Raw genomic sequence first — 25829 nt, forward strand, 5'->3', positions numbered from 1 at the left:
CCCTCCCTCTCTATCTCTTCTAACACTTTCATATCCTTTAATAACAAAATCTAAATTAGGTTTAAGCCAAGTTTCCTGAATACATATAATATCTAAATCTTTTTTAAATTCTTTAATAAATCCTTTAAACTCCTGTCCATTTGCAATCAAACTCCTGGCATTCCACTGCAGGATGTTCATTATGTTCTGTCTTCCTGTCCTCCTGTCTTCCCTTCTCCCCCCAACTTTTTATTTATGTGCTCCCAAGATATGTCCTTTATCCCAAAGAATTTCTCTGCTCCTTTCACTATTATTTTGATTTTTTCTGTTTTATATTTAACTTGCTCTGTACAGTTAATGACATATGCAATGAACAACATAATCTTCTCAGCTGTCAACCCTGTATCTGTTCTTATATGTCTTTGTTCTGATGTTGTATTCATCTCAGCTGTCACCACTGTATCTGTTCTCATTTGTCTTTGTTCTAATGTTGTATTTATTTGATTTTCCCCTGACACCTGTCTTGGCTTCTTCATTCTCTTTGCAGCTTCTGCATAGCTTATATTTTGAGCAACTTTAACTTGTTCTATTTCCACTGCTTTTCTTCTAACTTCGCAACCTCCATAAGTCACCCTGTGTTGCCCTCCACAGTTACAGCAAATATCCTTTTCATTTTTACACTCTTCATATCCATGCTCCCCTCCACACTTTGGACATCTTTGTTTCCCCTTACATGCTGCTGCTATGTGTCCATATCTCTGACACTTATAACATCTAAGCGGAGGAGAATTATATGGCCTAACAGGAAAGACCATACATCCCACTCTGATCCTTTCCGGAAGAACTTCTCCTTGAAATTCTAACATTACTGACAGGCTTTCCACTCTCTTTCCTTCCACTGTTCTCATTAATCTTTTAATTTTGTTTATCTCATTTCCACTAATACTACGTCTGAACTTTTCTAGATCTTCTTCCACCGGTATTCCATAAATGACCCCTCTAGCTATTTTAGCTTCTCCCAAAATCTTTGTCTCATTCACCATTTTTTTGCAAATGTTCTGAACACTCAACACTTTGTTTTTCTGCTCTTCACTCCCAACAATAATCAAAAGATTCCCATCTCTCAGAATCTTAGCCATAATCACCTCACCAAACTTCTTTTTTAGTTCCCTAGATAAATTTAATGGACTTAGTTGAATACCCTCATCTTCTTTCCTGAATTTTATAATTATTTTGGTTTCCTCCCTGACAACCTTCTTACACACTATATTATTTTCGTCTGAGCTATTTCCTTCTAAACTTCGCTTACTACTTTGCATTCCCCTCATATTATCTTCCTTTGTCCTTCTTTCTTTTCCTGCCCTACCACTACCACATACTTGACTCCAATCTCCATTTTCCATTTCATCATCTCCCTCATCTTCACCCTGAGACGCCATACAATCCAGTCACAAATCAGTTTATGCCAACCGCCCTACCGCCACGTCTCTCCAAACCTCCAACTCCTCCGAACTACGATTTCGATTTCAAAATTCAAATCTACTCCACGTCCGCGCTTCCGCTCCACGGTCCATGGGTTGATAACTGACGAGGAATTTAGTGACGTTTTATGAGGATTCAGCTTCCTTGAATTTCATTGGCTGAAAACTGGGCACCTGGTTTGAGCAAGACTCTTATTGGGTAATATGCCGAAACGCGTTCTGGGTGTTGTATTTTATTTCAATTTCACAGCTGTTAAATAAACAACGACATTCACCTCAAAACTTACAGGACTCACTTACATTGAGATAATCATGTCATTTAAGTTGAGCGAAATACGTGGTGGTGAAAAGAAAGGTACTTGAAAAAACAAAATGTATTTATCACAAATGGAAATTATAATATACTGCAGCATTTTTTTCCATCAATCATTATAAGATTTTATTCTGTATAGTTGATGCTGCTGGCAGGAATGGCCTCCTGTAACCTTGTTGCAACAGAGCTGAAGAAGCCTCTGACTGAACACACTATGCTGTGTAAAGGGTGGGCAATGCTGTTATTATTATAATTATATACCATTATGTTCATCAGCTGGTACAACACTATTCTTAGTACAATCAGCTTCAGGGGCTCTATGTTAGCCTTCTTTATCAGTTTGTTCAGTTTCTTTGAGTCACTGATGGCTCAAAAACATAACTGCACTCAACACAACAGACCAAGATATAAGATAAGCTACATTTTGGTGCAGACATCTAGGAATATATCTATACAGGATTATTATACACAGAATAGGCTCAATGTTGCATTTCCAGTCCAGTTGGCTTTCAAGGTAAACTCTGAGGTATCTGACAATCATCTATTTTGTTTTGGTTGTGTTCAATATGGCACCATTTCACAAACCAGTGGGCCTGTTCCTTGGTCGCTCAGCTTCTTGTCCGTCACTGATACACTCAACAACTGCAGAGTCATCTGAGTATTTCTGGAGATAAACATTTCTAGAATCAAAATCTTATCATTGAATAAAGTCAGGTTTAAAACTCTAGACACATTTTGTTGACAATGTAGAGATAAAGATTTTTATTTTGGGGTGTTTGGATAGCATAGGCTCAGTGCTGTTTATAGAAGCCAATATTATTTTACCAGTAAATTAATACATTAAAACAGGCTGAAATGATTGGAATTTTCCAAAATTTTTGGGAATAAAATGTTATCATTCAAAATAGGGAGAAGAAAATTGATTTTGCAGCTTCAATCATATTATTTTTTTTTTTACTACATATGATAAAAATCTGCAAATTTTGTAAAAGACAGATATTTTACTTGCACACACTTGAATTTGTTTTACTGATAAAGCTACAGCACGCCGTTCAGCTGCCTCCTCAAATGGTCCACATATCTCTTTATGTCTGAGATGCGCTTACGGTTTTGCTGAAATCCCTTTTCTTGGATCTGTAACAACCCATAAAGACAAAAAACAAAAATAACAAAACTGTGCGAGAATGAGGAGAACTTTGTCATCCATACATAATTATAAATCTGACAGTTTGAGTCAAAGTATCTTCAGTTCTCTACCTCTTTGGTGAGGGACACTTTCCAGTTACTGACACGTGTAACCAACTGATTTTCTCGGTCACTGATCCTGAGTAGGTGGCTATCATGGCTGGTGGCCAAAGTATCCATCACTGCGTTTTTGTCTGTAAACAGCTAGGCATACAAACATAAAATCTCATGGCGTATACTGCGGTAATCAGGCTTAGTTATCTCTGAGACAGACAACGAGGGAACTACTAGAGATTTTTTGCAAATAATCGAGTATGTGCTCTTATTTTGTCAAGTGATTCTTTTATAGACTGTGCGAATTCCCTTGCGGCTAAAGTAAAGTGCTCTTTTTGCCTTGTTGCCAAAAGGCACTACACAAATAAATCTGGCAAAGGGTTAGCCTAAAGATATAACGAACCACATTACAAGTAGCAAAAATATTGAACCGTACAGACAGTTTGATCTGAAAGGGTAAATACTGACCATTAGCACATCATGTGGCATGTCCTCCTCTAGATTTTCCTTGGCCACTCTTTCCAGAAATGCAATAGCGATTTCTTGCATCTTCTGATAGCAATTATCCTCCAGATCTCGACTTTGAGCAAATGTATGATAGTGTCAAAGAAGACGTCTACATGGGACAGGATTACTGACAAGGTATAACAGACAGGGTGCTGGCTTGAATGTTTATGGTGTCCCATTCAAATTACACTGTGAGAAAGCAGGGAATTAAAAAAATTTGGTAGTTTTGTTGATAAGCGAGCAAATTGGACTTTTTTTTTAACCATGATTGTGTGGTCGTTTAACCTGGTATTGCATCAAGAAACAACCCAAACATATTAACTATGTATATAACATACACTGGGTCACCTCACAACAAGAGGATTTCTGGTCTGCATGTTCTCCCTTTGCACGTGTTGATTCTTTTAGGATACTCCGGCTTCCTCCCACCGCCAAAAAAAAACAGGCATGTCAGCTTAACTGGTGGTTCTGAATTGACCTTAGGAGTGAGTATGAGTGTGCATGGTTGTTTAGTCTCCTCTGTCTCTGTGTGGTCTATTATAGACTGGCGACCAGTCCAGGGTATAGCCTGCCTCTCGCCCCAAGACAGCTGGGATAGGCTCCTGCTCCAATAAAATACTTGATTTAGATTGGTAATAAATCAGTGCTCCTGGGAATGGTTTATAGCTGTAATGCGGACACCTACACAATAAAAGGATATATCCCCTTTGCTGTTTCGCTAAAGTTGGCCACAATGTCCGAGATGCTGGGGTCAAGCTTTTTGATATTATCCTGAAATAAACAGAAAGCGTCACTGACGATAAATGCAAATATGAAGCATAATATCAAAGTAAAATGAATGATTAATTCTATAGCTATAGAATCTAGAAAAATATAATACAATTCTCAAAATATTATTGTATGCAAAACTTGTTTTTCTAACGCGCCAAAGCTTCAGAAGTGGCACATTTACCTCCAGCTTGCTGTCCAGCTCAAATTCCAGTGCCAACAGGCTTTCATAGAACTGGGTGATTTCATCATTATGTTGGTTGATCTTGACCTCAAATGCATGTGGGTCTGATAACTGCTGTAACTCCATTGTGCTCTATAAAAAGTGAAAACACAGGAGATTAATATTAGCAATCACACTGACCATATTTACCAAATGACTGTAAAGTATTTATGTCCACAGAACAATCCAAACGGGTCATTTTAAGTACAATGGTCCTCTCTGCCTACCTCTTGGTGCTGCTCATCAAACATTGCCAGCACCTGAGATGTTTTCTTCCTGTTTTTGTGTCTCACCCTCACTCTGACCGCTGAAGAAAGAATTCAGCTCCGTCTCCCTTTGTTTGTGCTCTGCCAAGCCTACGTCAAATAAGTGCACACACAGCGCCACCATTTGGTCCTCAAATGTAAGTGCAACGTCAAGGAATTCAAGGACTTTCTTGGTCACCTTGTGAAACTGAAGTAATACACTTATGTGAAGTAGGAAACCGGGAAAACAAAGGATATGTTTGAAGCAGAGGAGCCACCCCTAGAACGCAATGTAGTCTCTGTGCCTCCGGATCATCTGTAAACATGCTGTCAAACAGACATGACCCGTTAAGGAACTCCACGAAGGCATCCTGTATCAGAGAAAAACTTAGTTAATACACAGTATATGTCAGCTTCAGAAACTGCCACAATCCACCTCAGCTTTATCATACTTTGTGTAATTTTAGCTCAGCTTCACAGCTTTGCTAAGCCATATAGACTTGTTGTTTCTGCAGCTGTTCATGCGTCATTTTGTCAAGGATGTCTCGGCATTTGGTGAACGCTTTTCCTCTCTCTGTACATGCAAAAACATACACGGTTTAGTTATTGCACTCAGTATCAACATGGCACAACAAATACGGAGATAGACATGCTTTTAGATAAGAGTTTTTTTATGAAAATCCTGCTTTAACAGAAAGGAGAGTATATACGTTATGTGACTACGCTAATTTGCAGTTGGGTTTATGTTGCAATACAATATGATTTACACTTACAGTCTCTTTGTTAATCAACATGTCATCTAGGCACATCGAGTTGGGAAAATAGGCAACAATGAACAATATGTAATCGTCCTCCTTGGAGACAGGATTTCCCGTTATGTAGACTTTGAATAATTTCTTAAACCTCTTAAGGTAAAGGACCTTTGAAATAAATCAGATTTGGGTTGAGTTACCTTTTTGCAATAACATACTGTTATACAATACAAATGCAATATTTTACATTTATTTCATATAACAAAATGCTCTAACATTGTCCAACTGGCAGAGGAGGTTGTTTGCAATGAGGAAATGACTGAGGTTTTCGAGTGTATTCATATTCTCAATGAGAGGGATTTTGTTGTTGGACAGATCCAGCACATCCAGCACATCAAGCACATCAAGCTTGCCCAGAGACTCCAGACCCTCGATTTTCTCGATCCTGTTAAATGACAGATCCAAAACACACATACAAAAATGTCACTGTCATTACCCCGGACACTCTGTGGGCTCATCTTTTTATATTTTGTCCGTGTTTTTTCCCCAGTGCCCGCAACAAAATGTAAAATCAAAAAGTTATTCTTTCTAAGCCACTTCTGATTAACCAGACTGCCCAGGCCCTGGATCTCCTGTATGAGGTTGTTATTCAGATTAAGCTTGACCAGAGATGTGAATTCCGTTAGGAGGTCAATCTTCAGGATGTCTATAAAGAAAAAAAAAACACCTCTCACATAACTACACTCAATAATCATCCATGCACCAAATAGCAGCCGATTTAATTATTTCTTCTCACTTTTGTGTCCCAAGCGTAAATCAAGAGCTTCGTTAAAGTGGATTCTGTCCGCCTTGGGAATTTGCCGAATTTGTTCTTGAGTGACTTGCTTTATCACAGCCTCCCGCAGAATCTTCTCATTCATGTGGGTGGCCGGGCATTGAGTCCATGTTGCTTTCACTGGTTCTGGGGACACTCTGGGCAACAATTCAATCCCCGTTCAAAGATTATGCCAAACTAAGAAAAACAGAAAAGAACATTTGAAGATGCTGCAAATTAACGATTAAGTGGCAGTATCCGCCTGAATTTATATAGCTGTATATAAAAAAATGTTTTGTGTGTGTTTTAGCCTTTAAGTAGATGGTAAATAATGTTGAGATTATTAATTTCACTTTTGCACAAAAAATAAATAGAAATTTTGGTATGTTGCAAATTTGCGACAACAGGCATCCTGGTCAATTTGGAGTCAACGGTTACTCCAGCTACGGTTTGTATGGAAGTTTTTCTGTGCCATCAGAGTTTGAATGCGAATTTCTAATATCGAATTTTTACAGCATCAAAATCAGAATTTGAATTTGAAAAACCAACAGTGGAAAAAAAAAAAAAAATTCAGTGGAAAAAAATTCAACTTCCAAAAATTCAGTGGAAAAAGAACCAGACTCAAAATCCGGGTAAACAGGGAGAAGCAATCGATCCCTGTCTTAATTCATCAGATCAGCTCAATAGATATTGAGTAATATCTATTACTCAATTTTATTAACACAAATGGCAAATAAAGTAAACTCACTCACCGAAGCACCATCACAAGCGTTGGTGGACATGGCTGATCTGTCCAATGGAGCATAACTTGATTGGCTGCCGTTGGATTAATTGAGACAGGGATCGATTGCTTCTCCCTGTTTACCCAGATTTTCAGTCTGGTTCTTTTTCCACTGATATTTTGGAAGTTGAATTTTTTTCCACTGAATTTTTTTTTTCCACTGTTGGTTTTTCAAATTCAAAGTCTGATTTTGATGCTGTAAAAATTCGATATTAGAAATTCGTATTCAAACTCTGATGGCACAGAAAAACGTCCATAGATTTGTAGCATAAATGCGACATTAGGCGTTAAGGGGTTAATTCGGTAAGATAAATGTCAATTCAAGTTCATACTTACTATTGACAACAGGACATTTCAGGACAATCTAGTTATTGTTGTAAAATATCTGTAAAAGGACGTAAAATAGTTCTTAAAAAGCGTTAGCTTCCCTCTGTTGGTCACTTACTGTTGCATAGCAACAGGTTGATTCTTAGCTGCGTTCAAAAACACTCAAGCTACTGTGTAAATATAAGCTTTCAATCCCACAGAATCCTATTTGTCGAGGTTGCCTCATGAAAATAATGAACATCTAAAATCACATTCTAGCAAGTTACAAACTCTAGGAATTCGCACACAGTTTACTCAGTTTTCTTTGAAATGTGAAGCGTTTTCTACATTCACCATGTATTTATGTATATTCAATTTCATATGCTCCAGATCATTGTTGACGTTGATTACATATGATTTAGCGCATTACTATTCATGTATTAACCGCTTGAACTCAAAAAAGTTATGTTTGAATGAAGTATTGTTATTGTACACGTTTGTTGAAGGCAGCTTTAGTTCTTAAATATGACTGTCATTGATTTCACCCAATCATATGGAAGGATCAATTTTGTTCCGTCCAATAGGATTAATCAATGGGCGGGGCTTAACGGCACTGCCTCTGGGCCTCAGCCTCTGTCATTTCGAAGCGGATCGTTTGTTGTCAAAATGGAGTTCTTGCTTGGAAATCCGTACAGCACTCCCGTGGGCCAATGTGTAGGTACGTCAAGCATTGAGATTATTAATAAGAGAAGTGCTGCTTCCTGCACTAGACAAAATCTTGAGAATTTTCAACGAGTGTGAACAGTTTGAATTGAGGAAAAAGCGAGCTAGTTGGCATTTTCCTTGCAAACGTCATCAGCTCGGAATGAGCTCTCAGCTAATGTTAGCCGGGTAACCTCCCTAACTTAGTCCGCTACAATCCCAAGTGCCTTATGCCAGATCGCACAACACATGTATTTGTGTTGCCAGTGTCATGCGGTTTTAAACAAATTAAATCACTGGGCTTTTGATGGCAAGTGTAGTGACGTGGCTGTCGGAGCACTTGCGAGATTTATGATTTCCCTCAGTCCCTGAACAATAGTTGACCAAATTAACCTGGTCAGCCCAGTTGCTGTTCATTTTGAATTCTCTAAGTTCTCTACTCTGATGTTTGCTCTTCCTTTGGAGGAAAAGCGTGCCACGTCCTTTTGTTGTGGTTGCATCTGTATTTACAGCTTGCAGCTTTTTATTTTGCAAAACTATTTCACAGAACACCCGATTCAGGCCAGTTGTCATCGGTGCTGTCTTAATGTCATAATCACTGGGTAACGATGCAAAAGAGAGCGCCTTTATGTAAAAGTGTATTCTGGGAGCAGGGACATACTTTTCCTTTTACAGAGCTTCCCTTTCATTGTAGTGGAACATTACAGGACGCTGCACTGCTTCACAGCGTCATTGCTGCTCTGTTCCTGTTGACAGAGAGTGTTGTAAAAGTCCCTCAAGATTTGTTGAATATCAGACTTAACTGTGTTCTAAACCTGTTGGTTTGTCACTTTCTACATACAAAAATCAGAAGGAAGACCTCAAGATCACCAGGAGCAATGCTTCTAGTGTTCTAACCTACAGGCATCCGTCTAGGTTATACAGCAGGTTGCATGCAGCACATCTTGGATTTCAGCATTTCACAGAGCTGTCTGTATCCCCCGCCAGCTCTCTGCTGTGGTGTTCCTGCACTGTGTGGGGCTGTAACCAGCTGTCTGTTGCATTGACAGTGCTGTGTACCCATCAGGCAGGGCTAAAGGATCACCTTACCTGACCCAATAAGAAGAGAGGAAAGGAGAGGGGATGTGTGTCAAACTCTATGCACACGAGCCTAGCATATAAGTAGAATTTGCAACCATTTTACAAAGTCAGGTGACCAACGTTTGGCTAGCAGCTGGTGCCAAAGTTTTGTTATTACTTGGGCAAGTTGAAGAGAATTAAATTTGCACATGTTAAGAAATATTTAAGAATAGAGAAATGAAGAGGCTTAGAAGTCCACATTGAAGCCTGATAGGCCAGGGAGGGACTTTGTGGCTTTGTTGGCAAGTGCATGGCACAGCTTTGCTCTGTTAAAGCCACGTGATGGACTAGCTTCTCTTGTGTGGTGTCAATTCCCAGGACCTTTGGGTGGATAACGGGTGTGGGTAGATGACACACCACCATCACGAATGAACACACTTTGTTCCATATGCAGTTTTTCAATGTCATTCCAGCACATTTGACACGTTATTTCCTCCTCTTTCCTCCTCCTCCGTCACTTGTGCTCTGCCCTGCCTTGACATGACAATCCACTTGAGGAGATTACATGGGACATTGCAAAAGAAGAAGACAATGGTTAATTCTTCCCGACTCATGTTCTATATGCTACCAGTTTAACACCCAAGTCAGACACGGCTACAGCTTGTAATCCAAGGGCTTTTTGTAGGGAAATGCGTTTGCAGATGGGGAAACGCAAAGAAAAAAAAAGAACCCTCTCTACGTGGATGCCCAATCTGTTTGAAAAGTCGATTAGAGAGTGAAGTAGAGCATGAAAAAGTCCACTGTAGTGAGTCACGAAATTTAGGACCATGGCTAAGTGAGAGGCCTTTGGTCTGTGTGTGACAGCCTGCTCAGGGCCTCTGCGCCTCGGGTAGGAGAGCTCCTCCTGTCCCTGCTCAAAAAATCGATATAGTGAGAATTTATTGAGACTCAGTCATGGCTTTCTCCAGTGGTAAAGCTCTCTCTCTCTTTTTTAATTTTTTAATTCTGCAAGTCTCACTTAAAGAAGGCAGCATCCATACACATGATGGATGGACCTGCAGGAGAGAAGGGAAAGAAAGAGATGGAGCGAGGAACAGTGAGGGCTCGGGCGTCAGCTCATCACTGTGGCCTCTCACGGTCTGGATCCTCTTACATCTTGCCTGGAGCCAAAAAGCTATTAAATGATAGAGTTGAGTGTGAAGGGGAGATCACCTCGCTGTGGTTTTTGTTTCAGGCTGTTCTAGCAGTAATGGCTGAACAGCTGCATCAAACACACAGTCAGTGTCACTTTGTCCTGACATTTTGGCTTGCCACCTTCCAGCTGAATGTCTGCTTCTTTCTGGTAATTCATCAGAAGCACCAGCGGAGCAGATGGTGGGTGATTATTTCTTAAAACGGGACAGTTTCGTGCAAGACCTGCAGACGGCGATGTGAAAGTGAAAGTAAATGAATAATTGTGGCTGTCTCACCTGTCTCCTGATCCTTGGCTGAGACCTCATCCAAATCCTTCTGACAGAGATTAGTGTCCACTCAGGCTATTAATAAATCTTGTTCACACAGACTGTCCGCATCTCAAAAAGGGAACTTCAAAATAGCATAAAGCTTATTTACTCGCTTTTGCAACTTCAACAATGAACCCACATGGTGTTTTAAAAATGGCTCTGTTTTTGCTTTAAAGGCCTTAAAACCGTCCTCATCGCCTTCCTTCTCCTCATGGTATGTGTCAACTCAGCGTTTTCTGCTACGACTTAAAACAGTTTGGTTGATTAATCTATTTCCCGGACTATAAACGAGGCATTTCAGGCCGTTCAGGAGCAGCGTCTATAAGGGAAGAGAATAATATTCTTAGATATGCACTGTGGGCTTTTTGAATGTGCAGGCGTGCACAAAACGTTGTTACACTCCAGATGAAAGGGACAAACCCCAGAAAAAGTACGATGTGACCTCTTTAAGTGTGAAGAGAAGGACATAAGAAGGGTACAGTACCAAGTGCTGAGGCTGCAAACATGGCATCAGGTATCAAAACTGAAATCTACTGTAGCGCCAGCCACACTTTTGGGCTGCATTATCGAGTAACCAGAGCTCACTTGCCACTCGGACACTTGTACATCAGTTGCTGAATGTTGTGCTTTACAGAACTAAATCGGATGTATATGAAGAATGTTGTGTGTTTTCTCTCCACAGGTGGAATTATTTGGTTTTTATTTTTGGTCGCTTTCTGCATCACAGGACCCGTATTCAAGCCAAGGGAAAATCTCAATGTCGAACCTTATCTTTGTACTAAAAAGAGCAATAAAGAAACCTAAAATAATGAAGTACAATATAATTAAGCTTCTGGTTGAACTCTTTGTGTTTTTCTCCAGAGAGAGCCACAGACGGAGGCCTCCAGAATGAGGACTGGACACTAAACATGGAGATCTGCGATATCATAAATGAAACAGATGAGGGGTGAGCAGGAAATTAATAATTTTCTGGGTTATAATTAGTCTTATCATCATTCTGTAGGATTAGTGAGGGTGTTATTATGCCCAAAAGCACTGCTGGTCTCACAGCAGTTTGCAATAGAACTCTTATTGTCTTATCGCACTTGCTGACGGAGGGACTCAAGCAAATAATACACTGGCGACTGTGACTTTCTGGCAGACACCACAGCACACTAAGCCTTTTGTTTTCCCAAGGTGTCACTGACTGAATGAATGAATGAATGAATTCAAATCTTGCATCAGCCTCCTACAGTGTTGTGTAAGGCTGTAAAACCTTTAGACTTGTATTTTCTTTATTGCTCTTATTAGAGCAATAATTGTTATTGTGAGCATTCAATAATGAAATGTACATTTTCTTTGGACCTAAGCAGTTGTGAAATAAACTTTTAATAAACCTTTTTCGGCTCCCTGCATTGGTAACTCAGGATTAACGTGCAAAAAAAAAATAAAAAAAAAATAGAAAATGATATTAATCATCTGATCTCGGCATTCACTTATGGTAAAAGTGTAGTTAAGTATGGTCATCAGGCGTCATGGTAAATGTTAAAAAGGGATGTTTGAGTGTATGTAAAATGGTTTTCTGGAGTCTTTCTTTTTCCCTTGTGCCTCTCTTTCACATTCCTCATGCCTACATGCGCTCATTGTCTCGATGTGCGGCACACGCTGCTCTCGGAAACAAAGACGCAGACTCTGCGAGCACGGACGAAGACAAAACTTCACGCGTTCGTGATGTTTCGTAAGACAGACAATGTGTGGTTTGAATCTCGGGAGAGTCTGCATCTGCTCAAAGCCTCTCTTGTGAGATTGGAAAGTGCATGATTCGGTGTGCTGCCAGATCATCAGCTATCCTATTTTTTACAAGTGTGACAGCAGATGGTGTGTACTGAAACGAGATCAAGCAAAACAGATGTACCACCCAAACAAAAGGCAACTGTGGCAAAGAATCAGAGAGCCGTTATATCCACAAAGAAAAGTCACTCGCGCACCTTATGTTTGCAGAGAGTTTTTATTCTCAGCCTTCACCCATCTCTCTCTGTTTCAGCAGCCTCGCTTAGTAGCTGTACCGTAAAAACACTCATAGGAGCTGATAAAAGCTCATTACGTCTCTTCTGCAGTGAAGAAATGAGGAGCATTAGGCAGAAAGCCACGCTAAACTCTTCATGCATGGACAGCTTTGATCTTGCTCTGGGAGAGGCGTTCTTTAGTCACGCTGAAAGAAAAGAGAGACCCAGATGGTGGGACGGTGCTTCTTTGACTCCGTCAAACGGTTCCTCTGACAGCACAGACTGGCATCTGTTTTGGTGGCACCGAAAAGAGTTTGAGGAAATGCTTGTTCTCAGCAGGTGTCGTGAGTGAAGCTGGAACCTTTTTTGTTTTTGTTGTTGTTGTTTGTCTCCAGGCCGAAAGATGCCATGCGGGCACTGAAGAAGAGACTGACTGGGAACAAGAACTACAGAGAGATTATGCTGGCACTAACGGTAAGAAGTTAGTCATTCCACTGCCAATGAATTTACCAAATATATCAGTGGGCATTATATAACAAATATCTCCGAGCCCCCGTATGGAGGAAGCCACGTCTTTCATTTTGTTTACAGCAGCCATTTCCTTTAAGCTGTGCTCACATGCCTCTACATCTTTGATAGCTCTGCCAGTTAAAAGCCCCTAACATCCCCGAATGAAGAACACAAGGAGATCCCGTGGCTACTTTAAAATGTATATTTCACTTTGAAGAAGGTATGAATGGGGACAGCAAAGCCAAACCAGCAACCCAAAAACAGATATAAATGATCAACAACCAAACTGTGGCAGAAAGAACAGTTTTAAATCTACAGATTTCTTTGGAAACATGAGGGGGGTGAAAGGGCTTTGGAAAATGGCATTGTCAGACTACTAAGCCAGATTGATGGCTTAGTGAGGTATGTTGAGCATAAAGTCCGACTTTTCAGTAACAGGAGAGCGGCTCTCTTTTAAAGCGGCCGCGGTAACGTCCACTGAACACAGGAGCCGTTTATGTCTTCAGAGTTGGGGATTAAGTTGTCTGGGAGAAGCGCTGTCATTACGCCGATTCTTCTCCTGATTGCATCCCACACGGCGAAATCCGACTCAAACAACATTTCAGTGTCATCAGGCCGAGGCGTTTAATCTTTGCTGATGGCTGACCTTATAACCAGACTGAAAGTGCTTGAATTGATGTTGAATAAACATCTGATAGTCATACAAATGGCAGCATTTACTAATTCAACTGTCATGTCAAAAGTTGGTCATTCATTTAGACAGTCAAATGGTGTTTAATCACCGAATGTGATCATAAAACAACGGGGTCTTTCCAGCAGTTAATCGGTTAACATTGTTGGTGACCTTCACTAAAAATCAACCCTTTTAACCAAAACTCTCTGTTTCACTCGATAATGCATTATGGGCTGCAGTATATTTGTGCATAGGCATTAACAGCATAAGCATATGTTAAACTCACTACTTTGCACAACGGGCAATTTTCTGATTGCAGTCCTCCTTTGTGTTCTTGCAGTCACTTTGTTGCACCCTTACCTCCGATTCAAGCTTTAGGGTTTGTCAAACCAGCTAACACAAAGAAAGCACACCCCTTCTGATCTCCCTTACAAGCTTTAGGTCACAGAATGAAAAATAAGAAATAAAATGGTGAATTGACTGAGATGCCAACTGAATGCTGGCGTACCTCTTCCTTTTCTTCAGCTTTTCCTTTGTCGGGCGCCTCCGTGTAATCCTCTGCCTTTCTGCAGGTATTGGAGACGTGTGTGAAAAACTGCGGACACAGGTTTCACTTCCAGGTGGCCAACAGAGATTTCATCGATGGAGTTATGGTCAAAATCATCTCCCCCAAAGCCAACCCTCCCACCATCGTGCAAGACAAAGTGCTGTCTCTCATACAGGTGAGGGAGCTTTCTCTTTTCCAGTGTTTATTAACGGTATTATTTTCTGATCTTTCTCTCGTTTAACACTAACCCGAGAAGTCCGTGAGCATTATTCTACCTGGAACTGTATCATACATCATACAGCCCACAAACAAAAGGCTTGTTTTATTCTTTGGTTCTAATTTATTTTTCTCTTTCTAGTGCTTATCAACAATGGTATATGACATGTGCCTGATTTCCTTTTATGTATTGTGACAGTCCTGGGCTGATGCCTTCAGGAGTAGTCCTGATTTGACCGGAGTGGTCCATATTTACGAGGAACTGAAGAGGAAGGGCATTGAGTTTCCAATGGCAGACCTGGATGCATTGTCTCCCATTCACACACCGCAGAGAGTAAGCAGAAATAAACGCAGGCACGGTATTAGCAGTAACATACACAAAAATGCGTCCTACAGATTTTTAAATTTCTATTTTTTTTTTTATTGCAGGGTACACCAGAGGTGGACCCGGCCATGATCAAGTACCTCGCTCCTGCTTCAGCTGCCGCTGGAATTCCAAAGCCCGCCCCACCTGCACCCGCCCCCACACAGACCCCTGCTGTGCCCAGCCCCTTCACAGCCACCCCCGAACAGGTGAGGGGCACTGAAAGCAGCGTCATTAAAGCTGCTCTTATCCAGTGTTTTGCAGTCAAGCTGTGAAAATGAGAGCAGATTCTCGATGTTTTATGTCCTGTCATGTTTTTGATCAACCTGGCGTGCTTTCAGATTGCCCGGCTGCGGAGTGAGCTGGACGTCGTGAGAGGAAACATTAAAGTCATGTCGGAGATGCTAACTGAGATGGTCCCTGGTCAGGAAGATGTCTCTGACCTGGAGCTGCTTCAGGTTAGACGAATACACTTTTAGGTCGCTTGTGGTATGTTGGACACGACTTTGAGTTTATAGCTGTCATAGCTACTGACACGAGAATGATTTAGTTTGTTTAACCAATTTGGGTTTCACGTTTCCTGATGCTTTAAAGCATTTACAAATTAGAAGAGAATTTGAGGCAAAAGCATTGGATTCTCTTTATTTCTGTGAAGGGAGGATTGTACAAGCAACCTGTTTACATACAACTTTAACGTAAAACTGAATGTAGGCTCATGCAGAATACTCTTTTTTTTCAATGCGTCTCCCCACCAAAGATGCTCATCCAGGAAGCCAAATGCTCTCAGCGTGACGTCCCAGCTGTCAAGCGTTGTAGCTCTTTGGAGCCACTAGGGGGAGCGGCATGTTAAGTTTTCTTTCCCAACTTATCAATAGCTGTGAGACAGAGGGGCTCTGATAAAATCTGTGGAACTGGAAATCAGCCAGTGTCGAAACCCATGTAGCGTTTAATCTCCTCAGGCCAAATCCACTCAGGTATTTGTGTCACCCCGAGGATCTGGCTTGGTGCTGAGGAACCAGTGCCAGTTGTAACTGTTATGTGGAGCCTTTTATGACTTGTTGCTTCTATTTCTAGCTTCTCCATAATGAGCTTAAACATAATGTGCTTGAGCAAATGCTTTTGGCTTGCTCAGCTCTGATTCACCAGTTAAATACACATTTGGTTCGTTTGTTGCACATTTGATTTTCTTAAATGCAGACTATGCTTACAAAAGAGCAGCATAAAACGCAACGTGTATGACACAATGCAATGCTTCTGGAGCACTAGTTGAATAATTAGTGGACGGTTTTGTGTGCGTCTGTTAGTACATATCCTCGCCGCTTCCTTTTTCACCGTCTGTCTTTTTAACTGTCGATGAATCCGTTGGTGTTCGCATCTTTCCAGGAGCTGAACAGAACATGCAGGGCGATGCAGCAGAGAGTTGTTGAGCTGATCTCTCGCGTTTCCAACGAGGAAGTGACCGAGGAGCTGCTCCACGTCAACGATGACCTCAACAATATTTTCCTTCGATATGAGAGGTGCGTCCAGTCGGTCAAACTTGATTTTTATCAAGCACAGCGAGGGGCGGAGAGGGCGTGCCTGTTTTCGTCAAGGTCCACACAAAAAGAGTATCAAAGCACGGCTTTATAGATGAAACGCCAAAATAGATTCTATCATGCTCGCTGTAAGTAGATAAGATAAAACAGTTTTTGAGCAAACATGCTCTGCATGGATGACACAGATTCCATTTCGAGCAAGTTCAAACATCACAGAGTAAAGCTTTCTGCGATTCTAAAGTTGCTAAAATGTCTTTCATTTGGTTTAATTCTCACAGGTATGAGAGGTACAGGTCAGGCAGGGCAGCACGGAACAATGGGGTGAGTACCATCGACAGATGCTCTGCATGTAAAAAAAAAAAAAAAAAACACCAGCCAAACACCCCAGTATTATCTTCAGGAATTGCTTGTTTTAAGTTCACTTTACACTTGTTTATGAAATCCAGTTTTAAACATTAATACACCCAGGTTGTTGGGTGTTTAGGATTTTGTGAGGGAAGTGTCAAACTTAAATAAGGGTAATTTAGTATCCCAACCAAAAATCACTATTAACTTTAGCTTTTTTCCCTTTTTCCACACACAAACAGTCACAACATTTAGGTTCTGCTTTGTAAAACTGGACAAGTCAGGCACTTTGAATGTGCTATATAAAGTGTATGTGTGCCAGAGAACTGAAACATCTCTCGCTACATCCCACATGGCAGGTTGTGTTTGCATTTTATTGATCTGTCTGTGTGCTCTATCTGTTTGTGTTGTGGCTAGCTGACGGAGGCAAGTATGACACCAGTACCCTGTTCTATCCCAGCCTCTGTACTGGAATAAACAAATGTGACAAATGTTAGCATGAGTGCTAATTTAGAGTTAGACTAACATGATGTGTCTACATCAGTAACGCCCTGGGAAACTAGTTGTATTTGCATTTTTCCCTCCTCTTCTTATGTGTGACTTTCACACATCTGTCACTGTGTTTATCCAACTCCCAGTGCTGCCCCTATGCCCCCAATCCATAAATGCTGACCATGATGTTGTCTCAAATTGTGTAGTTAGTCCTGTAGGATATCTGTGTGTGTTACGTCTGTAAAACAAAGTGCAAACGCTCTGATTTAATTTTCCTCATCAGAAGTATAAACTTCTCTAATGTGTATTTTATGGCTGCATTGGTACATTCATTCCTCAAGCAAAACCTTTATACTACCTCATAATGCCCCTGCACTATATTTGTCGTCTCTTTTCCTCTCCGTTTCATTCTCAGATGTTAACTGAAGCCACAGAGGACAACCTAATAGACCTGGGCCCAGGCTCCCCTGCTGTAGTCACACCCAGGACTGTATCCAGCCCTACAGCCAGCTCTGCTGCCGGGGCCACAGCTTCCCCAGCTCACAACTCTGCGACAGCCTCGCTATCCACGGCACTAGCTAATCTTGGTAAGAATAAAAGCTGTTGAAACTATTTTTGTTGCTCGTACCCCAGACCATTAACACTTTGCCCAGTCTCAGGTCGATCAGTGTGTAATTGATTTGGGGGGGGGGGGGGGGAACAAGTTTGCACCTCTTTTAAATATGAAAACATTATTTTCAGGACAGCCACACTTGAACGTAACTCACTGCTTCCATTTTCTACCTACTGTATGTTACAGTCAGTCTCACAGATCTGCAGATCTGGATTGGAGGAGCAGCTTAATGTGGTCAAAGTGCAGTAACACAACTCATTGCTAGAATATCTTTCCTTCCACATCCAGCTCTCCTGTTGATCTTGATGAGTCTCTTCACCCTCAAGTATTTAAGTTCAAGCTTATATGCATTGCTGCTTGTATTTTGTGCCGCACACAGTGCTGTAAAGAAGCGCCAGTTTGTTTGCTTTTAAAGATTTAAAGTCTGCGCTTCATTCACCATCTCTCCTTGTTCCTCCTTTGCTTCTGCTCTCCTCCAGATGTAGGTTCAGAGAGCGTGAGCGGCACCCTGTCGTCTCTATCGGGCCACAACAAGGATGACTTTGACATGTTTGCCCAGACCAGGAGCAGCTCTCTGGCTGAGCAGCGCAAGAAGTAGGTCTAGATTTAATTTCCAAATCCTCTCGTGGTATTATTCAAGGTACGTTTTATAAGAGTCAAATAGCTATTCATAACCACTTTTTAATATTTAAAGTGAAATCCACCCTGAGGGCTCTCTTTCTCTTTGTTTCATGATGCTCAGTTTACACTTTTATAGTTTCCTTATGATCTATCCTCTGCCCACTAATCTTAATCCATCTTTGTAGAGCAACATTTTCTCTTGTGTCTTCTGCAATACTAAAATTACCAGATGAATGTTATTTGCTTGTGCAAATTTTGAAAAGGAGGAGTGTATTTATTTTGTTCCCTGCCACAAGGACTCGTAACGTTTTATATAATTGAAGCATCATCACCAGTTTGAATGAAGCTGCAGATGTTTTTTTAATTATGGATTTCTACATTTCTTAAAAAAACCTAAAAAACCCCCACTTTTGATAAATTATTAAAAACTGGTATGAATGGAAATGCCATTTACTGTCACTCTTATCACGAATGATTAAAAAGAGCGGAACTTTTTCTATGTCTGCTTTCTTTGTGTTTCTAATTTAATGTCAGTGCCAGGTGTTAACTGTGATGTATTTGGTTTTGGTGCGCAGTGTAAAATATGAAGATCCCCAGGCTCTAGGTGGCCTGGCCTCAGCTTTGGATGTCAGGCAACAGAACACTGGAGGGGTGAGTACACTGAAGCATATAGTTTAAAGCAGTTAAAGTTGCCATCTGTGACCTTAGGGGTCTGTGCTCTTTACATGGGCGACGAGCCTCTTCGTACAAATTTGCCCTGGTCACTCTTAGCATGTGATGGTTTGTTATACTGTATCTTCTACTCTGACATTGTTCTGTGCGCAGGGATGCTTGCACCAAACAGAAAGGTGTAGTCTTGTGTGTTGATTATATCAAGATTGCGAGGGTGTGTGTGTGTGTGTGTGTGTGTGTGTGTGTAATCAAGTAATAAGCATGGAAAAGAATTAAGAATTAATAGAATAAGTACAGAAACTCTGTACAAATCTGTCTAAATTGGTGCATGTGACATGTTAAAGTCCCTTTTTGAATATTGATTGCTGTAGTTCTTCCAGTCGTTTACTATATAAGCATGAATTGAGGTTGATTTAAAAAGAAGAAAAAAAAAAGAAGCAGGAAACTTATTGACAATTAGCTCTCATAATTAGTCAAATTCAGTAAGATCTTCCAGTCACTCTCTCTGAGCACACATTGTGATATATTTTCCAGTTTTTTTTTTTTTTTTATCACTCGCCACACAAACGGTATGAAATCCGAACCACCTCCCAAACACACACACACACACACACACACACACTGATGATAACGCATTGAAACACGCTAGGAGACTTAGTTCTTCTTTAGTAATTTTCCAGATACAAAATTCATTCTCTTCTTTTTCCCACTTTGTTTTCCTTACCTTCATTTTTTATGGAATGATCTTTCTTTATTTTCTCATGTTCTCTTCTTTTTTCTTTAAAAAAAAAAATCCTTTTCCAATGACGGTCGTCTTTTGCACATTTGACTTCTCCTCTGTCTTCTTTCTCTGCACTGTGTGCTATGCTGTGGTTGGGCCTTTCTTCTCTTGTGTAAGGTGTTATTCTGTTGTTGATTCAGCTGAGGGTAAAAGGGGATGATAACCCAGCAGATCAGGAGCTGCCCATAGACAGCTGGCTTATTACCCAAGGAATGGTGAGGACTCTATCCACAGTGTGTCCTCCTACCCTTCCCTTATGTCCAACATCATCTCCTCTGGCTTCATCCATCATCCTCATGAGCTGCTTTCTATTTGTTGCCTCATCTCACTTCTCTGTCCTGGAATCCTTTTAACAAAGTTTTGACGCTTTCCTCATACCAATGCTCACCTTAATACCACCCATTTGTGGATCTAATAATGAGCCTGATTGGCCACAAGGAACTTACATCAGCTCCCTTGTCTCTTTACAATAATGCACTAAAACAACAGAGAGGAAATACTCCCGCTACACAGCAAAATCACATCAACTAAAGAGAGCAGATATGGTGTCATGCACTAACAAGCCTGATTCCAAACTGTGCTGAATGTAACCAAAGACATTGAGCTGAAAATATTACAAAGGCAACATGAACATATATCTTAGGCTGCCATCCAGACAACCTCTTTTTCAGCGAAGGCTTTCCTTTTTTCAGCACTGTGATCAAACCAAACTATGTCCCATGTGGACCATAAGTTTCCAGAGGTTTGTCTCTATTGTAAAATACTCCAGGTGCTATCTGGCCAGCCTTTTGTCCAGACCTGCCACCCACCGAATGCATTTAGAGCTTTTAGAAATGGAAAATCTGCTGCTTTTGTACTATTTCCAACGTTTTTGAGGTTGAACAAAAGATGAATGAGTTGATGGTGGCTTGCTGTGGCGTGGTGGGTTACTACTAATACTAACCACTAAGAAATAAAGCAACTAACAAATAAAATGCTAGATGTAATGTTTTCCAGTGGGACTCGATGCTCCACATGTTTCAACGTATGTGATTACGCTTTGAACTCTATGAAACAACACGTCAGTGTCATTTCTTTGAGTCATAAAGGGGACGGACATCTTTGTGTGCACTTTCCAACAATGTTCTCCGTCCTGATCCCAAAATTGCATGGTTTTCCTTTTCCTACTCGTGAACGGCCTTCACTGCCCCTCTGCTTTGGCCTACCTCCTGACGTGCTCTTTCACTGCATAAACTGATCTCAAAAGGAAACCCCACCTGTGTTTTTGTAGTGTGAAAAACAGGGCCACAGGAAAACGCTTATTGTTCTCCGTTATCAACTGATATCAGGCCAAGATCAAATATCGACCCTGGCTTCATCACACGGGAGCCTGGTTTTGATCTTGTAGCTGGAAAGCATGCAAGTGACATTGGTTTTTCTGCCCTAAAGAACTGTTTCTGGATCCTCAGGAGAAGTTCCTTTGTTTCAGTGACGTATAGTGCGACGCGCTCCTCATTGTTTAGCCCTCACACATACATGAACAAAAACACACCATCCAGTCTGACATGGCTTCCATCATCACAGTCACCGCCCGCCATTCAGCGATGCTCATGTTCTGCTGCGCCCTGTTGGTGTGTGGTGTGTGGTGCGTTTGTGTTTGTGTTTTCCAGGTTTGCGTATATATGCCTCGGGACTGCCGTGCCTCTCGACAGTCCCTGTGCTCTCAGCTTTTCCTATTCAATCAATCTCTTAATCAGGTTCAAGCAATTTGCTAATTAACTAATGATGTGGAATAATTATCGCTGCTGCGTGACATTAGACGGCAGCTGCTAAGCCATGTCAGCACTGCAGAACTAATGAGAACAATCCACAAACTGAGAGCTCCTGTCCTCTCATAGCAGCACTGAGGAGCAGATCGTTGAGTCGAGACTGTGTCTTTGGAGCAAATGATCTTTTTTTTGTTTTGTTTTGTTTTGTTTTGATCATCTTTGTCTCCGAGCCTTTGGTGATTCCTCTTCTTGTTATTTTTGTATGTGTGTGTTGCATCTTTGTTTTTGGGGTTGGTTTTCTTAATGTCGTGTGGCTTTGGTGACCCCCCCCCCCTCCCTCGTTTTGTCCATGGCTTTGCTCCATAGATCCCCGTATCGCAGTCCTCTGTCATGGATGACATAGAGGAGTGGCTCTGTGCTGATGTGGTGAGACTTTTTTATACCTTAAGTTATATCTGTTCTTCTTTCTCTCTTTCCTCTATCCTCCATTTTTTTTTCTGTTCCTCTTGGATAGCACATCTCATCCATCTATTACATGTAACTACGCACATTTGACTTCAGTCTCCTTCAACCTTGAAATCCTTTTCTTCACTGCACTCTTAGCTAATCCATAAATGACTGACAAAACAGGTTGTCATGAGGACTGACTTACACACGCTAACATATTGCTAATGGTAATTGACTGAAAACAGCCGCCATGATCTTCTTTATGTTATGCATGTGGAAGTTATGGAGTTGCTCAAGAAGGTTACTTGTTTTGAAAAGTGCGGGAGAGTGCATGACTGTCAGATCCTTTGTGAGCCACTTTGTGTGGTTTTGCCTCAGTGTGAACATCGTAATGCCATCGTGTCACCACCGGGTATAGCTACTCTATCAACTTATTATGTTACTTACTGTACGCTAAGGGTTATATCTGTGTTTTGAAAAGATGAGTTTACGTTCTCATCCTATATTTGAATGATGTTAGCTCTTGTTTTTCTTTTCTTTCTTCCCTGTTTCATAGAAAGGGGATGCTGCTGAGGAAGGGATGACCAGTGAAGGTACAGACTCTGATTACAGTTAAGTGCGCATGTCCCTTTTCTGACGTGCTTTTGACTAATCGTTTTGTTTCCTGTAGAGTTTGATAAGTTCTTGGAAGAGCGGGCCAAGGCAGTAGACTCTGTGCCATCGCCCCCTGGAACTAACCCAGCTCACCCAGCTCGCGTCCCAAGTGGTTCCCATAAGAAGGCAGCAAGGACGGAGGATGCCCTCTTTGCCTTGTAGTGTTCTCCGAGAACTCTTGGCCCCAAACGTATTCTATCAAGAACAGACCTTCTAGTCCCATTTCACCGCTGACTGGAAGTGACGTAGCAAGTGATCTCCTCTTCCTTGTTGTAATTTTGCCAGTGTTGCTAAAACCCATAGAGGTTAAAGATGTTTACTGCGCACTCTACTGTGTTGCGTTATACTATAAATGGATGTATTAATCTGTTAACGTGGGATGTACTACTCGCAGCCTTGCAGCTCATTTGTAACGCTCGACCAAATGGATACAACCTAACTTGTCACATGGGGTTTAAGAATGCGGTAGAGTACTGTGAGATGAATGGGAAATTTTCCCTGCAGGTCCATGAATTGAGTTAATATGGAAGCACATGGTTGAAATGATACTGTTATTTTCTACTGCATTCAGCTAATGCTTATTTATGCATTTATTGTTCTAATGGTTTGATCTGTACTATGTACTAGAGCTTTGGTTATGGTTGATCCATGCATTTTATTTTATTTTTTGTTAATCTCAACAAATACTCCATTTAAGGCTTCTGCACGCTTGTGTGGAATGGAAAGATCCTAACTAAGTTTGCAGAAAACCCTGTCAGAGAAAAGAAAGATGTCAGAAGGCTACTTTTATTAACCAGGAACATCACCTGTAATATTGATAAACTATGTAATGCCAGCATTCCTCGAACCAAAGGGAATTATAGAAAAAAAAACAAAAAAAACATCAAAAACGTACTAGTCAGAGACTCCTTATAGGCATCTTCTGGAAAGCTAAAACAAAAGAACTGGGAAGAGTTCGAACAACTGCACACACTTTTAGCCATTCCAAAGAATATTAAGGCTTTAATGACCAATTAGTGTTTGATTTAACTTGTCAAAGAGTAGGGACATTCGTGAGCCATAAGCATTACTCGTTGATGTACATTCTCCTTCCCCTGTTACGACGTTGTGTGAGCACTTTGATGCAAAAACGAATCTGTATTTTGTCCTTTGTGTTTTGAAGATTGTCACTATTTTTCTAGGGGGATGGGAAGTGATCTTAAGAATGACTTCACTTTGCACATAACTTTTCTAACTGTGTAACCGCAGCACTCGTTTGCGTAGAAGCAGGTAGGTGGATCGTCAAGTTTGTAATTACAGAAACTTTCAGGAATATTTGAAGTGGCGTGAAAGAGATGACCAAAAAAAAAAAAAAAACCCAACAGGTTTTAAAGATCAGTATGAATAGCACTGGCATCACAATTGACTGAAGGGCAGAAGATATAGCTTACAGTGACGCGCCCTTTTAAATGATGTATTTACACACTCAATGCTACATAATCTATATACCTCAAAATACAACAACCTGTAGCTTCTGTATTTGGTTAAACACCTATTGGCTTCTAATGAAATCTTAAGTACAGAGATGTTTGTTATATTTCATCCCCTGATTTTATTCGTGTTGTTCGTGCATCCTTTCAGCACTCGTCTTTCTGATGTTGATTGCAGTCCAAGACACATTTTCATTAATATATTTTCACTCTCGTGATTAATTCGCTCTTATCGGAGCTGCTGGCAAGCATTTCTGTGATTGACTGATTTAAGCAAAGTGACTCGGACTGCATTTTGCCTTTGGTGCGTAAAGAATTGCACCGAGACAAAGAGGAATTCAGTATTCGTCCCAGCTTTTTTTTTTTTTTTTCACTTCATTTAAACATTACTCTGCACTTAAGATTTTCATCTTTATGCCCACTTGTCACAAAAAGCCTGGTTAATCAGAGGCAGCCCGTTTTAGTCACCCACTGAATTGTTAAAGCTTAATCATGCTTTAGATTTGCTGAATTAACAGTTTTCAGAATGGACCTCCCATTAGAGGGACATATTTGTTAATATTGTTAACATAGATGCAAAAATAACTTGACTGACTTATTTATGTCTTTGTAACCAGGACTATAATAAACATTTAACTATATATTAGTTAAAAGGTATTATCATTGAGCTTCACTTTTTTTAATGCTGTATTGTTACACATGGTTATGTAGATGTAATATGGTTGCCAGGTAACTCGGAGATTAATTTTAAAACCATGCAGGTTAAACGGTGTCTAAAAATGTTAGCAGAGATACTTTAAAACAGAACTTCAGCAGTTTTCTGTGTCATTTTAAGATTTTTTTTATGTTATTATTTGTTACTCGTTTTCATGATAATTGCGAAACGTATTCCTTTATGTCTGAAAGTGGTTTCCAGATGTCTTTAACATTGATGAGACGGGATGTATTGTCAAAGTTTGGACATTGAACGGACACTTGTTTTCTGCTCTTGGGCATTCCATGTCTGTTAGGTTGTACCGTCTGCTGCCATTATGTATGGTCAGATTTGTGTTTGACCTTTAAGCACCTGTGTAACTGCCCAATTAAACACTAGCAATGTGTGACCTCTAACTTATGGCTCTGTTTGGTTATTTGACAGTTAAATGTTGTGTGACAAGGTCCTGCGTTTTTATGCCCATGCTGATGCAACCCAGACTCAGTCTTGCACTGTGCTGGTCATTCATTGTTCCACGAGCCCCCCCCCCACTCTCCTCCCCTTCCGATGGTATGGTTGTTTATGGATACCCCATCTATTTTACATCAACACACATATTCTAAACAACTGAACAACTGAGTTGGACACATACTTGATAACCACACGTCCCATTTCCAACGATATAGGGTTTTCAGTGTTATTTCAGCTCCCTACTGACATCATCTTTGCAGTGCTACATCAGGTCACTGACCTATTTCTCCAAGCGTTTGTGGGAGTCCTCTTCTGTGTTCA

General features: G+C 40.8%; 3 protein-coding genes across 7 annotated transcripts in view; 1 reads left to right on the forward strand and 2 right to left on the reverse strand.

Annotated features, from left to right (window-relative positions):
• The window catches only part of rps2 (ribosomal protein S2), a 371318-nt gene that overhangs the window by 36532 nt on the left and 308957 nt on the right, over nucleotides 1–25829 (reverse strand). The gene's annotated exons all lie outside the window — the stretch shown is intronic.
• On the reverse strand, nucleotides 1719–7558 carry drc3 (dynein regulatory complex subunit 3). Its single transcript, XM_075454650.1, is given in 14 exon segments — nucleotides 1719–2907; nucleotides 3031–3162; nucleotides 3481–3604; nucleotides 4205–4290; nucleotides 4472–4603; nucleotides 4738–4782; nucleotides 4784–4913; nucleotides 5014–5126; nucleotides 5208–5240; nucleotides 5529–5675; nucleotides 5784–5858; nucleotides 5861–6213; nucleotides 6304–6519; nucleotides 7439–7558. Coding segments are annotated over 13 exon segments (1590 nt in total). The 5' UTR covers nucleotides 6428–6519; nucleotides 7439–7558; the 3' UTR covers nucleotides 1719–2811.
• Nucleotides 8030–25453, forward strand: tom1l2a (target of myb1 like 2 membrane trafficking protein a). Of its 4 annotated transcripts, none has more exons than XM_075453245.1 (16): nucleotides 8030–8126; nucleotides 11533–11617; nucleotides 13052–13130; nucleotides 14412–14561; nucleotides 14802–14936; nucleotides 15032–15175; nucleotides 15308–15424; nucleotides 16350–16483; nucleotides 16780–16822; nucleotides 17754–17925; nucleotides 18431–18545; nucleotides 19148–19223; nucleotides 20166–20240; nucleotides 22140–22199; nucleotides 22777–22813; nucleotides 22891–25453. In XM_075453245.1, the coding sequence occupies exons 1-16, from the start codon at nucleotides 8075–8077 to the stop codon at nucleotides 23034–23036; spliced, it is 1620 nt and encodes a 539-aa protein (XP_075309360.1). In that variant the 5' UTR covers nucleotides 8030–8074; the 3' UTR covers nucleotides 23037–25453. The 4 variants fall into 4 exon arrangements, with proteins under 4 accessions (XP_075309360.1, XP_075309361.1, XP_075309363.1 ...); XM_075453247.1 differs by having other exon boundaries at nucleotides 8052–8122; XM_075453246.1 differs by lacking the exon at nucleotides 20166–20240.

This window comes from Odontesthes bonariensis, chromosome 21 (assembly GCF_027942865.1).
Source record: "Odontesthes bonariensis isolate fOdoBon6 chromosome 21, fOdoBon6.hap1, whole genome shotgun sequence".
NCBI classification, from domain to species: Eukaryota; Metazoa; Chordata; class Actinopteri; order Atheriniformes; family Atherinopsidae; genus Odontesthes; species Odontesthes bonariensis.

What these genes read in the sequence shown, in the direction of transcription:
- tom1l2a (XM_075453245.1), top strand. Translation starts at nt 8,075, where the DNA reads ATGGAGTTCTTGCTTGGAAATCCGTACAGCACTCCCGTGGGCCAATGT. An exon ending in TCCCGTGGGCCAATGTGTAG is followed by an intron (nt 8,127 to 11,532) that starts GTACGTCAAGCA and finishes GTTTTTCTCCAG; the next exon opens with AGAGAGCCACAGACGGAGGC. An exon ending in GGCTTATTACCCAAGGAATG is followed by an intron (nt 20,241 to 22,139) that starts GTGAGGACTCTA and finishes TTTGCTCCATAG; the next exon opens with ATCCCCGTATCGCAGTCCTC.